This window comes from Anomaloglossus baeobatrachus, chromosome 5 (assembly GCF_048569485.1).
Source record: "Anomaloglossus baeobatrachus isolate aAnoBae1 chromosome 5, aAnoBae1.hap1, whole genome shotgun sequence".
NCBI classification, from domain to species: domain Eukaryota; kingdom Metazoa; phylum Chordata; class Amphibia; order Anura; family Aromobatidae; genus Anomaloglossus; species Anomaloglossus baeobatrachus.
Genome location: NC_134357.1, coordinates 17,793,882 through 17,811,485, shown reverse-complemented (window position 1 = coordinate 17,811,485; position 17,604 = coordinate 17,793,882). Strand labels below are relative to the sequence as shown.

The 17,604-nt window shown below is 49.2% G+C and overlaps 2 protein-coding genes across 4 annotated transcripts in view; one reads left to right on the top strand and one right to left on the bottom strand.

Moving 5' to 3' along the window:
- Positions 1-323, bottom strand: part of ITPRIP (inositol 1,4,5-trisphosphate receptor interacting protein) — a 56,188-nt gene extending 55,865 nt beyond the window's left edge. For both annotated transcript variants that reach the window (XM_075348237.1, XM_075348238.1), the window contains exon 1: positions 221-323. In XM_075348237.1, the coding sequence (XP_075204352.1) occupies positions 221-240 (20 nt within the window). In that variant the 5' untranslated portion in view covers positions 241-323. The remainder of the gene's footprint in view (positions 1-220) is intronic.
- CFAP58 (cilia and flagella associated protein 58) overlaps positions 194-17,604 on the top strand; it is a 62,559-nt gene continuing 45,148 nt past the window's right edge. Inside the window, exons 1-6 of one of the 2 annotated variants that reach the window (XM_075348234.1) lie at positions 194-476; positions 5,265-5,546; positions 11,120-11,268; positions 12,155-12,311; positions 12,429-12,623; positions 16,649-16,786. In XM_075348234.1, coding sequence (XP_075204349.1) covers positions 468-476; positions 5,265-5,546; positions 11,120-11,268; positions 12,155-12,311; positions 12,429-12,623; positions 16,649-16,786 — 930 coding nt within the window. In that variant the 5' untranslated portion in view covers positions 194-467. The remainder of the gene's footprint in view (positions 477-5,264; positions 5,547-11,119; positions 11,269-12,154; positions 12,312-12,428; positions 12,624-16,648; positions 16,787-17,604) is intronic. The other variant, XM_075348235.1, reaches the window with a different exon arrangement.

The window sequence follows — 17,604 nt, the reverse complement described above, 5'->3', positions numbered from 1 at the left end:
CACCGCCCAGACACAGCAGAGGACACCCCACCTCCAGAAATCTGTTACTTCTCTCCTCTGGTTACAGCAGGGCTGTTGCTTTGCGCTTCCCCCATGCTTTACACTGCAGCTCGGCTCTCTTTGTCTCTGTGCTCCGGGGAGGGGCTTTAAAGTGGGGAGGGGCCTATCTACAGGACATGACTGATGGCAGCACTGCGTACAATCCCCGATATGCACTCACATGGCGGCGGCCCCGCACATACACGCACAGCGGATCTTCTCCTCCGTTCACCGCGCGCCCGGGGCGGACAGGACGCGGCGCCCTCTACCGGTGCAGCGCGCTCTGCGGGCCCGCAGCTGGTCACGTGGTCGCACCTCATCACGTGATTGCCTTCCTGGTCAACTCCATCTACGCATGCGCAGCGCCGTTGCCTGGATACACAAAGACGCGCAGAAGACTCGCACGAAAATCCGGCGACTGCGGCAACATGACTGAGGTGACAGACGGCGGGAGAAGGGGGGGGGGCACCGGGAGAAAGAGGGCGGGGGGATACCGGGAGAAAGAGGGGGGAGAGGTACCGGGAGAAAGAGGAGGGAGAGGTACCGGGAGAAAGAGGAGGGAGAGGTACCGGGAGAAAGAGGGGGGGGAGAGGTACCGGGAGAAAGAGGGGGGGAGAGGTACCGGGGGAAAGAGGTACCGGGGGAAAGAGGGGCGGGGGAAGAGGTACCGGGGGAAAGAGGAGGGAGAGGTACCGGGAGAAAGAGGGGGGTGAGATACCGGGAGAAAGAGGGGGGTGAGATACCGGGAGATAGAGGAGGGGCATCAGGAGTAAAAAGGGGGGGGCACAGGGGGGAAGAGGTAACAGGAGATAGAGGAGGGGCACCAGGTGAAAGAGGGGGGAAAGGGGGGCATCAGGAGTAAAAGGGGGGGCACAGGAGGGAAATGGTAACGGGAGAAAGAGGGGGGAGCACAAGGAGAAAGAAGGGGGGACTTCGGGAGAAAGAGGGGGGAGCACCAGGAGAAAGAAGGGGGGGCATCAGGAGAAAGGGGGGTGAGAACTAGGAGTAAGGCGGGGGGCACCTGGAGAAAGGGGGGGAACTGGGAGAAAGAGGAGGGAGCACAGGGAGAAAGAGAGGGGGCACCAGGAGAAAGAAGAGGGGGTCATCGGGAGAAAGAGGGGGTAAACACCAGGAGTAAGAAGGGGTGCACCAGGAGAAAGAGAGGAGGTGCCAGGAGAAATAGGGGGAGTTCCAGGAGAAAGGAGGGGAGTGAGCACTACGAGAAAGAAAGGGGGGGCATGGGGAGAAAGAGGGGGGACAAGCACCTGGAGAAAGAAGGGGGGGGGCACTGGGAAAATGAGGGGGAGGCATCAAGAGAAAGAGAGGAGCACCAGGAGAAAGAGGGAGTGACATCGGGAGAAAGAGGTGTGGAGGTGATCCCTATGCTGCTGTAGTGATCCCTATACGACAGTAATGAAACACCTATGATGCCATAGTGATTCTTTTGCTTCTGTAGTGATCCCTATATTGAGGAAAAACCTGCAGATGTGTCTGTATAGAGAGCAGAGGGAAAAAACCTGCAGATGTGTCTGTATAGAGAGCAGAGGGAAAAACCTGCAGATGTGTCTGTATAGAGAGCAGAGGGAAAAATCTGCAGATGTGTCTGTATAGAGAGCAGAGGGAAAAACCTGCAGATGTGTCTGTATAGAGAGCAGAGGGAAAAATCTGCAGATGTGTCTGTATAGAGAGCGGTCGGGAAAAATCTGCAGATGTGTCTGTATAGAGAGCGGAGGGAAAAATCTGCAGATGTGTCTGTATAGAGAGCAGAGGGAAAAACCTGCAGATATGTCTGTATAGAGAGCGGAGGGAAAAATCTGCAGATGTGTCTGTATAGAGAGCGGAGGGAAAAACCTGCAGATGTGTCTGTATAGAGAGCAGAGGGAAAAACCTGCAGATGTGTCTGTATAGAGAGCGGAGGGAAAAACCTGCAGATGTGTCTGTATAGAGGGCGGAGGGAAAGATCTGCAGATGTGTCTGTATAGAGAGCGGAGGGAAAAACCTGCAGATATGTCTGTATAGAGAGCAGAGGGAAAAATCTGCAGATGTGTCTGTATAGAGAGCGGTCGGGAAAAATCTGCAGATGTGTCTGTATAGAGAGCAGAGGGAAAAACCTGCAGATGTATCTGTATAGAGAGCGGAGGGATGTCTGCAGATGTGTCTGTATAGAGCGGAGGGATGTGTGCAGATGTGTCTGTATAGAGCGGAGGGATGTCTGTAGATGTGTCTGTATAGAGCGGAGGGATGTCTGCAGATGTGTCTGTATAGAGCGGAGGGATGTCTGCAGATGTGTCTGTATAGAGCGGAGGGATGTGTGCAGATGTGTCTGTATAGAGCGGAGGGATGTGTGCAGATGTGTCTGTATAGAGCGGAGGGATGTGTGCAGATGTGTCTGTATAGAGCGGAGGGATGTCTGCAGATGTGTCTGTATAGAGCGGAGGGATGTCTGTAGATGTGTCTGTATAGAGCGGAGGGATGTCTGCGTGCTTTCCTCTGTACATGCTGTGTGGGATAGATTTCCTGTAGTACATGGTGGCTGCTTCTATCTTGTAGGAGGTGAGGTGCGGCTCAGTTTCAGATCAAATTTATAGCACATTTCATAACTTTCACAAATTCTTATGACTATATGGGAGAGAAAAGGCGCAATAGGGTCTTACCCGATATATTGGGCAAAAATCATAAAGAAGTAATGCACTCACCTGATCGGGTTGTGCCAGTCACAACACCATTGATAGCAAGAATGAGCGCCCAAGTGGTCCAGCAGCAGCCCTGTTACACAAGAGGAACATCAAAGAAAACACTGGAGGAAAACAGGTTTTATGCCGCGCTTGAAGACCACAGACATTGATGTCGGAACAGATGATTCTTTTATTGTTTCATTCCTACGCGTTTCGGAGATCCCAACTGTCTCCTTCTTCAGGGAAAGAACTTTTCCCTGAAGAAGGAGACAGTTGGGATCTCCGAAACGCGTAGGAATGAAACAATAAAAGAATCATCTGTTCCGACATCAATGTCTGTGGTCTTCAAGCGCGGCATAAAACCTGTTTTCCTCCAGTTTTTTCTTTGATGTTACAAATTCTTATGGAAATTCTTCATCACATTCTGCCCCCAGTGTATCATATATTGTAGGAGTCCGAGTTTGTCCATTTTATGCCGACTCCACAGCCCTGGACGTGATCCCTATGATCCTGTACTGCTCCTTATGATACTGTAGTGATCCCTATGATTTTGTATTGATCCCTATGATTTTGTATTGATCCCTATGATGTAGGGATCCCTATGATATCACAGTAATGATCACTAGTGGTCCAAGAGCAAAGACCCCCAGCCATGATCGGCTCCCGGACCGACTCTGACTGGGCATGTGACCCTCACTCCAATTAGAATGAATGGCATTCACAGAAATATCGGATCTAGACCCCTTTAGGGCTCGTGTGCACATTGCGTAATTCATGCATTTACGTTGCGTATAGCGCTGCAGCGTAAATTCATGCGTCTGTGAAGATTGTGCATAAGACGTGCGCACGTTGCTTTTATGAACGCAGCGATTTGGACGCTAAAATTTTCACCCATTTCCGTGCGTTCCTAAAAGCAGCGTGTCAATTATTCCTGCGTTCTGGATGCAGCTCCCGCTCTGTCTATGGCGGGGGCAGCGGCCAGAGCGCATGAAATCGGCTTTTTTTCTACAAAAAACTGCATCCATTATGCAGCGTTTCTGCAGCGATTTGAAGCGCACATCTGCTGTCAAATCGCTGCAGAATATTCAGCAGTTACGTGCGAACACAGCCTTAGGCTTTGTGCGCACTAGAGCTTTTTACCCGCGGATTTACCCGCGGATTTGCCGCGGAAATTTCTTGAGAAATGTCTGCAATCTTTGTGCAGACATTTCCCAGCAATTTCTATGAAAAAAAAAAAAAGCTGTGCGCACTGGTGCGGATTTTTCTCAAGAAATTTCCGCGAGAAGAATTTCTCGAGAAAATTTCTTGAGAAAATGAACATGTCCATTATTTCCGCAGGTACCCTGCGGATTTCGGCAGTACAGCCTGCAAAAATCCGCAGGGAACCACCCGCGGGAAAATCGCGGCAATTCCGCGGCTATTCCGCTGCTAATCCGCGGCAAATCCGCATGCGGATTTGGTGCGGATTTTTTCCGGAGGTCCGGAAATCTTTCACTCACAGAAGTTTCTCAAGAAATTTTCTTGAGAAACTTCTCATTTCTAGTGCGCACATAGCCTTAGGCTGCTTTCACACATCAGGTTTTTGCTGCACGGCACAATCCGGCGCTTTGTGGGAATAACGCATCCGGGTTTTTTTTGCCGCCGGGTGCGGTTTTTCCGCATAGACTTGCATTAGCGCCGGATTGGGCCTTACATTGTGTCCGATTTTTGCCACAGGTGGCATATTTAGCCCATGCGGCATCCGGATGAAACGTTGAATGCAACGTTTTTTTGTCTGCGGCGGATCCGGCGCTATTTACAATGCAAGCCTATGGACGCCGGATGCGTTTTTTTGCACTGCGCATGCTCACTATTAAGCCGCATCTGTCAAAAAACTTATGCAACTGATCCATTTTTTAGCCGCATCCATTGCATAGGTTTTGGAGCCGGATTGTGCCGCACTGCAAAAATCGGATGTGTGAAAGCAGCCTGAGGGTATGTGCGCACGTTGCTTTTTACCTGCTTTTTACCTGCTTTTTTGCTGCTTTTTCTTCTGCGCTGTTTAATGCCAAAATGGATGTGTTCTTCTATTCAAGCAAAGTCTATGGGAATTTGGGTTTCTTGTTCACACTATGTTGTTCAAAATGCTGCCTTTTTGAGGCAGAACTTTGGTCAAAAACTCAGCTTTTCAAAGAAGCAACATGTCAATTGTTTTTGCCATTTGGGTTTTGCACTGCAAAGCTGAGTTTTTGACCAAAGTTCTGCCACAAAAAGGCAGCATTTTGAACAACATAGTGTGAACAAGAAACCCAAATTCCCATAGACTTTGCTTGAATAGAAGAACACATCCATTTTGGCATTAAACAGCGCAGAAGAAAAAGCAGCAAAAAAGCAGGTAAAAAGCAGGTAAAAAGCAACGTGCGCACATACAAGTGGCCATGGCTTGCAGTGGGGTCACCCCAGGCCTGAGACCCCCTCATTGAGGATATTGGTGGAGGTCCCATGTGAAGCATCCTGGGAATAGTCGCTTTTGTTTAACCCTTCCCTGACCGGTCTCTTGTCTTCTTGCAGGAGAAGCCGGAGAAGAGTCTGATGGATGAGAAGGCGTTTGAGGCCCTGGAGAAGGACTTCCAGGAGGTGCTGACCGAGCTGACGGGGGACAGGAGCCTGGACAGGTTCCGGGTGGAGTACGAGAAGCTGCACGCCGTCCTGAAGAAGTCCTACGAGAACGAAAAGCGCCTGATGGGCAAATGCCGAGAGCTGAACGCCGAGATCGTGGTCAACGCCGCCAAAGTGGCCACCGCCCTGAAACTGACGCAGGAGGACCAGTCCACCATCGCATCGCTGAAGAAGGTACCAGAGGGGCCAGAGCGCGCGGCTCGGATACACTGCACGGTATCACACACCATAGATACACGGCTCAGTGGATAGTATCACACAGGATAGGATTAGATACACGGCTCAGCAGACAGTATCACACAGGATAGGATTAGATACACAGCTCAGCAGACAGTATCTCACAGGACAGGATTAGATACACAGCTCAGCAGACAGTATCACACAGGATAGGATTAGATACACAGCTCAGCAGACAGTATCTCACAGGATAGGATTAGATACACAGCTCAGCAGACAGTATCACACAGGAGAGGATTAGATACACAGCTCAGCAGACAGTATCACACAGGATAGGATTAGATACACAGCTCAGCAGACAGTATCACACAGGAGAGGATTAGCTACACGGCTCAGCAGACAGTATCACACAGGATAGGATTAGATACACAGCTCAGCAGACAGTATCTCACAGGATAGGATTAGATACACAGCTCAACAGACAGTATCACACAGGATAGGATTAGATACACGGCTCAGCAGACAGTATCACACAGGAGAGGATTAGATACACAGCTCAGCAGACAGTATCATACAGGAGAGGATTAGATACATGGCTCAGCAGACAGTATCACACAGGAGAGGATTAGATACACAGCTCAGCAGTCAGTATCACACAGGAGAGGATTAGATACACGGCTCAGCAGACAGTATCACACCGGAGAGGTTTAGATACACAGCTCAGCAGTCAGTATCACACAGGAGAGGATTAGATACACGGTTCAGCAGACAGTATCACACAGGAGAGGATTAGATACACGGCTCAGCAGACAGTATCACACAGGAGAGGATTAGATACACGGTTCAGCAGTCAGTATCACACAGGAGAGGATTAGATACACGGCTCAGCAGACAGTATCACACAGGAGAGGATTAGATACACGGCTCAGCAGACAGTATTACACAGGAGAGGATTAGATACACGGCTCAGGAGATGGTATCACACGGGATAGGATTAGATACACAGCTCAGCAGACAGTATCACACAGGATAGGATTAGATACACGGCTCAGCAGACAGTATCACACAGGAGAGGATTAGATACACGGCTCAGCAGCACAGCTCTTTAGTTTCTTTACCATGAAGCTGTACATGGCCCCGGCCGCGGGAGGTGACATTACTGTGCACAGCTGTAGTTGCGTGCAGCATTGTCCTGTGTAATGCTGTGCACAGTGCAGCTCGCCATGTGACGGCGCCGTACGCTGGCCATCTGAATGGTAATGTCCTCGTCCACATCACCGGGGACTAATGGAAGCTGCGGGACGTCACATTATCTGAGCCGCGGCTTCTAGTTCTCACGATGTTCGGAGGATGCAGAATTGTACTCAGATGAGTCCGCGCTTTACTGGCGGCGCTTGTTGTCCTCCTCCGTACTCCACTCTCCTGAATATCGCCAGAATAAAAGGTGAGCACTTTTGACTTCCCAGCAAAGTCTATGAGGATTCAGATTTGCTGTGCGCACATTGCAGGTTTTTTGTCTGCAGTGTATTTGTCACACACGTTGTTCATTCTTCTTGCGTTTTGATCCCCGGTATTTGACCAGATGCCGGTCCCCATATAATCTATGGGAACTAGAACCCGACTCAAAGGGGATAGGAGCAAGCACTTCATACTTACCAAGTCACCGGCTCGGCCGTCACACTGCTCCTGCGGCCGCTCTTTCTTCTTCCAGGGCCGCTCATTAGTCTCATAGATATTCACTGCTTCCCCTCTCACTGGCGTCTGTGATTGGTTGCAGTCAGTCGCGACCCCAGCCTGTCTGACGCTTTCAATCACAGTCGCCAGTGAGCAGGTCTTTATCATATAGTAAAAATAAATAAATAAAAAAGTTGGCGTAGGGTGACAGGTCTCCCCATATTACAATACCCAGCACAAATAAAGCTACGGCCACAGGCTGCAGCCCCCAGCCATGCGCTTATCTTGGCTGTGTATCAAAATAGGAAGAAGTGCATGCAGCCTTTTTTAAAATATTTAAATAAATCATTTTAGGAAACTGCGTGCAGTCTCCCCCAATTTTGATACCCTGCCAAATTAAAGCCAAACAGCTGGGGGCTGTTATTCTCAGGCTGGGGAGACCCATGCTTATTGCACCCCCCCAGCCTAAAAATATCAGCCTGCAGCTGCCCAGGATTGTCGCATCCATTAGATTCGACAACTCCAGCACTTTACCCAGCTCTTCCCAATTGCCCTGGTGCGGTGGCAATCGGGGTAATAAGGGGTTAATTGCAGCTCACAGCTGCCACTAAGCCCTAGATTAGTAATGTGAGGCATCTATGGGAACCGCCATTATGAATGTGTAAGTGAAAACATACATCAAAATAAACCTTTATTTGAAATAAAATACAAAAAAAAAAAAAAAATCACTTTATTAACCCTTAAAAGACCCCTGGAGGTCCGCCGTGATGTAAAGCACAGGCAAGAGGAAAATAAATAGGAGGTATCAGGAGATTAGGGAGAGATGTATGGAGAGGACAGGTTATATACTGGAGATTATGTGTGGAGGTATCAGGAGATTAGGAGAGGTGTATGGAGAGGACAGGTTATATACTGGAGATTATGTGTGGGGAGGTATCAGGAGATTAGGGCAGAGATGTATGGAGAGGACAGGTTATATACTGGAGATTATGTGTGGGGAGGTATCAGGAGATTAGGGAGAGATGTATGGAGAGAACGGGTTATATACTGGAGATTATGTGTGGGGGGGTATCAGGAGATTAGGGAGAGATGTATGGAGAGAACGGGTTATATACTGGAGATTATGTGTGGGGGGTATCAGGAGATTAGGGAGAGATGTATGGAGAGGACAGGTTATATACTGGAGATTATGTGTGGGGAGGTATCAGGAGATTAGGAGAGATGTATGGAGAGGACAGGTTATATACTGGAGATTATGTGTGGAGAGGTATCAGGAGATTAGGGAGAGATGTATGGAGAGGATGGGTTATATACTGGAGATTATGTGTGGAGAAGTATCAGGAGATTAGGGAGAGATGTATGGAGAGGACAGGTTATATACTGGAGATTATGTGTGGAGAGGTATTAGGAGATTAGGGAGAGATGTATGGAGAGGACAGGTTATATACTGGAGATTATGTGTGGGGAGGTATCAGGAGATTAGGGAGAGATGTATGGAGAGGACAGGTTATATACTGGAGATTATGTGTGGAGAGGTATGAGGAGATTAGGGAGAGATGTATGGAGAGGACAGGTTATATACTGGAGATTATGTGTGGAGAAGTATCAGGAGATTAGGGAGAGATGTATGGAGAGGACAGGTTATATACTGGAGATTATGTGTGGGGAGGTATCAGGAGATTATGGAGAGGACAGGTTATATACTGGAGATTATGTGTGGAGAGGTATCAGGAGATTAGGGAGAGATGTATGGAGAGGATGGGTTATATACTGGAGATTATGTGTGGAGAGGTATTAGGAGATTAGGGAGAGATGTATGGAGAGGACAGGTTATATACTGGAGATTATGTGTGGAGAGGTATTAGGAGATTAGGGAGAGATGTATGGAGAGGACAGGTTATATACTGGAGATTATGTGTGGAGAGGTATGAGGAGATTAGGGAGAGATGTATGGAGAGGAAAGGTTATATACTGGAGATTATGTGTGGGGAGGTATCAGGAGATTAGGGAGAGATGTATGGAGAGGACAGGTTATATACTGGAGATTATGTGTGGGGAGGTATCAGGAGATTAGGGAGAGATGTATGGAGAGGACAGGTTATATACTGGAGATTATGTGTGGAGAGGTATGAGGAGATTAGGGAGAGATGTATGGAGAGGACAGGTTATATACTGGAGATTATGTGTGGGGAGGTATCAGGAGATTAGGAGAGATGTATGGAGAGGACAGGTTATATACTGGAGATTATGTGTGGGGAGGTATCAGGAGATTATGGAGAGGACAGGTTATATACTGGAGATTATGTGTGGGGAGGTATCAGGAGATTAGGGAGAGGTGGGGTTATATACTGGAGATTATGTGTGGGGAGGTATCAGGAGATTAGGGAGAGATGTATGGAGAGGAAAGGTTATATACTGGAGATTATGTGTGGGGAGGTATCAGGAGATTAGGGAGAGATGTATGGAGAGGACAGGTTATATACTGGAGATTATGTGTGGGGAGGTATCAGGAGATTAGGGAGAGATGTATGGAGAGGACAGGTTATATACTGGAGATTATGTGTGGGGAGGTATCAGGAGATTAGGGCAGAGGTGTATGGAGAGAACGGGTTATATACTGGAGATTATGTGTGGAGGTATCAGGAGATTAGGAGAGATGTATGGAGAGGACAGGTTATATACTGGAGATTATGTGTGGAGAGGTATTAGGAGATTAGGCAGAGATGTATGGAGAGGACAGGTTATATACTGGAGATTATGTGTGGGGAGGTATCAGGAGATTAGGGAGAGATGTATGGAGAGGACAGGTTATATACTGGAGATTATGTGTGGGGGGTATCAGGAGATTAGGGGGAGATGTATGGAGAGGACAGGTTATATACCGGAGATTATGTGTGGAGAAGTATCAGGAGATTAGGGAGAGATGTATGGAGAGAACAGGTTATATACTGGAGATTATGTGTGGGGAGGTATCAGGAGATTAGGAGAGATGTATGGAGAGGACAGGTTATATACTGGAGATTATGTGTGGAGAGGTATTAGGAGATTAGGGAGAGATGTATGGAGAGGACAGGTTATATACTGGAGATTATGTGTGGAGAGGTATTAGGAGATTAGGGAGAGATGTATGGAGAGGACAGGTTATATACTGGAGATTATGTGTGGGGGGTATCAGGAGATTAGGGAGAGGTGTATGGAGAGGACAGGTTATATACTGGAGATTATGTGTGGGGAGGTATCAGGAGATTAGGGCAGAGATGTATGGAGAGGACAGGTTATATACTGGAGATTATGTGTGGGGGGGTATCAGGAGATTAGGGAGAGATGTATGGAGAGGACAGGTTATATACTGGAGATTATGTGTGGGGAGGTATCAGGAGATTAGGAGAGATGTATGGAGAGGACAGGTTATATACTGGAGATTATGTGTGGGGGGTATCAGGAGATTAGGGAGAGGTGTATGGAGAGGACAGGTTATATACTGGAGATTATGTGTGGGGAGGTATCAGGAGATTAGGGAGAGATGTATGGAGAGGACAAGTTATATACTGGAGATTATGTGTGGGGAGGTATCAGGAGATTAGGGAGAGATGTATAGAGAGGACAGGTTATATACTGGAGATTATGTGTGGGGGGGTATCAGGAGATTAGGAGAGATGTATGGAGAGGACAGGTTATATACTGGAGATTATTATTAATATTCCATGTGGATGATGACGATGTTCTCCGGTATTTTTGATGACTCGAGGGGGTGGACAGTTTATTTTTTTTCTGTAGTGATGATTCTTGGGACCATCTGGACCTCATCTTCCTCCAAACAGAAGTAGATCCTCACGAGATCCCCTGTGATCTTGCTCACCGTTCTCCCCATTCATCTAATGTGTCTTGTGTCTCAGGAGATAGAAAAGGCCTGGAAGATGGTGGATACGGCCTACGAGAAGGAACAGAAGGCAAAAGAAACCATCCAGTCATTGAAAGAGGAAATCAACAATCTGACCAAACTGGTGGAGCATGGGTCCGGCCTGTCTCTGGGCCAAGAGCACAGGCAAGACCCCCAGAAGTACTGCTGTGTATATAGTGTATGAGGATGGGTCTCCCCCATTCTGTCCGAGCCTTGTACCCTATGGCAGGCGGTGACCATCCTTACTTAGTTATTGGTGGGTCCCACCATCTCCCGTCTCAGCTCGAGGTCGGTGACCATCTTTTCATAGTTATTGGTGGGTCCCACCATCTCCTGGCTCAGCTCGAGGTCGGTGACCATCTTTTCATAGTTATTGGTGGATCCCACCATCACCCGGCTCAGCTTGAGGTCGGTGACCATCCTTACTTAGTTATTGGTGGGTCCCACCTTCTCCAGGCTCAGCTCGAGGTCGGTGACCATCCTTACTTAGTTATTGGTGGGTCCCACCTTCTCCAGGCTCAGCTCGAGGTCGGTGACCATCCTTACTTAGTTATTGGTGGGTCCCACCTTCTCCAGGCTCAGCTCGAGGTCGGTGACCATCCTTACTTAGTTATTGGTGGGTCCCACCTTCTCCAGGCTCAGCTCGAGGTCGGTGACCATCTTTACTTAGTTATTGGTGGGTTCCACCATCTCCAGGCTCAGCTCGAGGTCGGTGACCATCTTTACTTAGTTATTGGTGGGTCCCACCATCTCCAGGCTCAGCTTGAGGTCGGTGACCATCTTTACATAGTTTTTGGTGGGTAGCACCATCTCCCGGCTCAGCCCGAGGTCGGTGACCATCCTTACATAAGTTATTGGTCGGTTCCACCATCTCCCGACTCAGCCCGAGGTCGGAGACCATCTTTACATAGTTTTTGGTGGGTCCCACCATCTCCCAGCTCGGGCTGAGGTCTCCTGTCTGAATTAACCCTTAGATATATGCCTATTTCTAGGTAAACTAGTCTCCAATAATCTCACTCTGTGTCTACAGTCTGAATGATCTGCTAAACATCAAGGAGGAACTGACCAAAGAGCGAGACCAGCTCCTGGGCGAGGTGGTGAAGCTGCGGGAGAACCTGGTGCAAGCAGCTAATCAGCAGCAGGAGACGGAGCGGCTGAAGGAGGAGGCCGAGCAGAGCATCGCACAGGTAAGTTGTCTGATAGGGGTGCTCCTGGTGAGACGACCACTTCAAGACATCTCACCTCCTGTACCCCTTCTACGTGTCTGAGACTTTATCTGCCGGTAACGAAATCTTCTCTTCTAGTTCCAGCAGGAAATCCAAGTGCGTCAGAACGAAGCCTCCCGAGAAGCTCGTAAGAAGGAAAAGCTGGAGAAAGATCTAAGGAACGTCCAGACCGAGCTGGACAGCAAGCAGACGGAGCTCCGGACCGTGCAGCAGACGCTGCTGAAGAGCAAAGAGGAGCTGCAGAAGCTGGAGCAGCAGCTCAAGGAGCACAAGGTGAGGAAGCCCCGAGGTGCAAGCCCCTCACATAAATCACATACAAAAGATTAACAAAATGACCCAAAAATGGCAAACGCCAAGATCATGAATGGAAAAAATAATACACTGGTTCTTAAAGGGGACTTCAGTGTCAATCGCTTGTCTGAAGGATCGTCATTTATATTTATTTATTTTTTTTTTAAATATATTACATTCAATAGATTTATAGAACTAGGGACTGTATTTACAGACCTGGGAGGGAAAGAAGCAGGACCGGGACCTTATATGTACAGTAGGGGAAGGAGATTGACTGGGAGCCTATTGTAGGTTGAGGTCTAGATGTCAGAGGTGGAAGGAGATCTACTGGGAGAATACTGGGGTCTATATGTAGATCTGTCAGAGGGAGAAGGATATTGACTGGGAGCCTATTGTAGGCTGAAGTCCGGATGTCAGAGGTGGAAGGAGATCTACTGGGAGAATACTGGAGTCTATATGTAGATCTGTCAGAGGGAGAAGGATATTGACTGGGAGCCTATTGTAGGCTGAAGTCCGGATGTCAGAGGTGGAAGGAGATCTACTGGGAGAATACTGGGGTCTATATGTAGATCTGTCAGAGGGAGAAGGATATTGACTGGGAGCCTATTGTAGGCTGAAGTCCGGATGTCAGAGGTGGAAGGAGATCTACTGGGAGAATACTGGAGTCTATATGTAGATCTGTCAGAGGGAGAAGGATATTGACTGGGAGCCTATTGTAGGCTGAAGTCCGGATGTCAGAGGTGGAAGGAGATCTACTGGGAGAATACTGGGGTCTATATGTAGATCTGTCAGAGGGAGAAGGATATTGACTGGGAGCCTATTGTAGGCTGAGGTCCGGATCTCAGAGGTGGAAGGAGAGCTACTGGGAGAATACTGGAGTCTATATTTGCTGCTCTAAGAGGTGGAAGGAGGTATATTGGTATATATTGACTGCTGTCAGTAGGAGAAAGAGATTTATTGGGAACTTATTGGAATCTGTTTTTACTGCTGTCAGAGGTGAAAGGAGATTTACTGGCAGCTTAATGGAGTTTATATTTACTGCTGTCAGAGGGTGAAGGTCATTTACTAGGAAAATACCTGAGTCTATATTTACTGCTATCAAAAGGAGAAAAAAGATTTACTGGGAGCTAACTGGAATCTCTATTACTGCTTTCAGAGGGAGAAGGAGACTTACTGGGAGAATACTGTAGTTTATATTTATTGCTTTCAGAAGGAGAAGGATATCTAATAGATTACTGGACTCTATATTTACTGCTGTCAGAGGGAGAAGGAGATTTACCAGGAAAATACTGGCTTCTATATTTACTGCTGTCAGAAGGAGATTTACTGGGAGAATACTGGAGTCTATATTTACTGCTGTCAGAGGGAGAAGTAGATTTACTGGCAGCCTACTGAAGGATGTATTTATTAGTGTCAGATGTAGAAGGAGATTTACTGGAGTGTGTGTGTGTGTGTGTGTGTGTGTGTGTGTGTGTGTGTGTGTGTGTGTGTGTGTGTGTGTGTGTGTGTGCGTGTGTATATAGATAGATAGATAGATATTGCTGCCAGAAGGAGATTTACTAGGACACTAGGACCTTACTGGAGTCTATATTTACTGCTGTCAGGGGGAGAATTAGATTTACTTGGAACTTACTGCAGACGATGTTTACATATGCCGAAGTCAGAAAAAGACTAATGTGGACATATTAAGGGTTATTTTTACTGTTCCATGAGCAGAATGAGGACTGGCTAGAAACATTTTGAGGACTTTATTTTCCTGTCCCAGAAGGGGAAGGAAATGGAGTGAATGCTTACTGTAGGCTTCCATCACAACTGCCAGAGGGGGAAGAAGACTGACTGAGAACTTGCTGAAGACTTTATTCACAGCCCACAGCACAGAGGGTAAAATAAACTAACTGAGGGCAATGCTTATAGCTGCCATAGGACAGGGTACCTTGGGAACGTGTGTCGATTATCGGTCTGAGTAACTATCCTGATAGTCGCCAGATAAAGAAACAAAATGCTTGTTCTTCGGGTGATTATTGCTCTGTGCAAACAGGAGGTGTGCTGCCGATAACTAACAAGATATTCCGTACACATGGATATATACTTCAACTTGGATTTTAGGAAGTGTCTGCGCTGTGTCCGGGGAGGGGTCTGCGCTGTGTCCGGGGAGGGGTTTGCGCTGTGTCCGGGGAGGGGTTTGCGCTGTGTCCGGGGAGGGGTCTGCGCTGTGTCCGGGGAGGGGTCTGCGCTGTGTCCGGGGAGGGGTCTGCGCTGTGTCCGGGGAGGGGTCTGCGCTGTGTCCGGGGAGGGGTCTGCGCTGTGTCCGGGGAGGGGTCTGCGCTGTGTCCGGGGAGGGGTCTGCGCTGTGTCCGGGGAGGGGTCTGCGCTGTGTCCGGGGAGGGGGTCTGCGCTGTGTCCGGGGAGGGGGTCTGCGCTGTGTCCGGGGAGGGGGTCTGCGCTGTGTCCGGGGAGGGGGTCTGCGCTGTGTCCGGGGAGGGGGTCTGCGCTGTGTCCGGGGAGGGGGTCTGCGCTGTGTCCGGGGAGGGGGTCTGCGCTGTGTCCGGGGAGGGGGTCTGCGCTGTGTCCGGGGAGGGGGTCTGCGCTGTGTCCGGGGAGGGGGTCTGCGCTGTGTCCGGGGAGGGGGTCTGCGCTGTGTCCGGGGAGGGGGTCTGCGCTGTGTCCGGGGAGGGGGTCTGCGCTGTGTCCGGGGAGGGGGTCTGCGCTGTGTCCGGGGAGGGGGTCTGCGCTGTGTCCGGGGAGGGGGTCTGCGCTGTGTCCGGGGAGGGGTCTGCGCTGTGTCCGGGGAGGGGTCTGCGCTGTGTCCGGGGAGGGGTCTGCGCTGTGTCCGGGGGGAGGTGCCTGCGCTGCGTCCTCACTAACAATGCAAAATCTGAATACTTTTATTACAATCATATTGTTCTGTTATTTTTCACACTTTAATTACATAAATCACACACAGCCGCGGAATCTAAATCCAGGTGTGCGGCCCTTTAAGAGGGATGGAGAACACTCAGGTTACTGTTGATAAACTTTGCAGAACAAATGTCAGCAATTAGCGCTCTCATTATTGCCAGCGTCAGTAAAGATCACTAATTACAGCCAAACACGGCGAGGACGCGCTCGCGCTGCACTCCCCGCCCCACAGCTGCTGCACCCGTCACCGCCGCACTCCATCTACTATCATACAATGACAGGCCGCCTGCATTACGCAAATGTGCATTAAATATTCATCCGCAGCTGCTCCAAAACTGGATTTCACTTTTGAGATGCAGAAAAGAGATGATCTTTAATCTGTCAGAGAACGCTCGAGGAAGGAGGACGCCATATTACCAAGTGTTCAATAGTTCTCTCTATTCTGCTGTATATCACATCACTTACCCTGCACTGATCCTGAATTACCTCCTGCATTATACTCCAGAGCTGCACTCACTATTCTGCTGGTGCAGTCACTGTGTACATACATTACATTACTGATCCTGAATTACCTCCTGTATTATACTCCAGAGCTGCGCTCACTATTCTGCTGGTGCAGTCACTGTGTACATACATTACATTACTGGTCCTGAGCTACCTCCTGTATTACACTCCAGAGCTGCACTCACTATTCTGCTGGTGCAGTCATTGTGTACATACATTACATTACTGATCCTGAGTTACATCCTGTATTATACTCCAGAGCTGCACTCACTATTCTGCTGGTGCAGTCACTGTGTGCATACATTACATTACTGATCCTGAGTTACCTCCTGTATTATACTCCAGAGCTGCACTCACTATTCTGCTGATGCAGTCACTTTGTACATACATTACATTATCCTGTGCTTATGCTCATTTTTATACCATATTATACTCTAGAGCTGCACTCACTTTTCTCACATAGTTACTATTTCTAATTACAAATGGAAGAACTGTGATTGCAGCTCATGGAGTTTGTGTTCCTGGTAGTGAAGGAGAGGTATACATATTTGGGGGGGGGGGGGGGGACACCTTTCATATAATTGACCTTTTTACATTTCTTGTAGATCCTAAATGAGAGAGTTGGTAAAGAACTAGAACAGTTCCAGCTCCGGAACAGCAAATTACAGCAGGAGAGCGAGCAGCAGGGGCTGTGCAACGAGCAGCTGACGCAGGAGAACCAGCAGAAGCAGCTGGAGCTGAAGGTGACGCATCCGCATGCTCTGGCATCAAGCAGCTGAAATGTGCTGCACCCACTTCACGAATGGAGGCCCGCGAGCCTGGTGCTGTCAGTGGGGAGTCTGCTGCACATGGTGCTGTCAGTGGGGAGTCTGCCGCGCATGGTGCTGTCAGTGGGGAGTCTGCTGCTGCGCATGGTGCTGTCAGTGGGGAGTCTGCTGCACATGGTGCTGTCAGTGGGGAGTCTGCTGCTGCGCATGGTGCTGTCAGTGGGGAGTCTGCTGCTGCGCATGGTGCGGTCAGTGGGGAGTCTGCTGCTGCGCATGGTGCTGTCAGTGGGGAGTCTGCTGCTGCGCATGGTGCTGTCAGTGGGGAGTCTGCTGCTGCGCATGGTGCTGTCAGTGGGGAGTCTGCTGCTGCGCATGGTGCTGTCAGTGGGGAGTCTGCTGCTGCGCATGGTGCTGTCAGTGGGGAGTCTGCTTCTGCGCATGGTGCTGTCAGTGGGGAGTCTGCAGCACATGGTGCTGTCAGTGGGGAGTCTGCTGCTGCGCATGGTTGTTGTCAGTGGGGAGTCTGCTGCTGCGCATGGTGCTGTCAGTGGGGAGTCTGCTGCTGCGCATGGTGCTGTCAGTGGGGAGTCTGCTGCTGCGCATGGTGCTGTCAGTGGGGAGTCTGCTGCTGCGCATGGTGCTGTCAGTGGGGAGTCTGCAGCACATGGTGCTGTCAGTGGGGAGTCTGCAGCACTTGGTGCTGTCAGTGGGGAGTCTGCTGCTGCGCATGGTGCTGTCAGTGGGGAGTCTGTAGCACATGGTGCTGTCAGTGGGGAGTCTGCTGCTGCGCATGG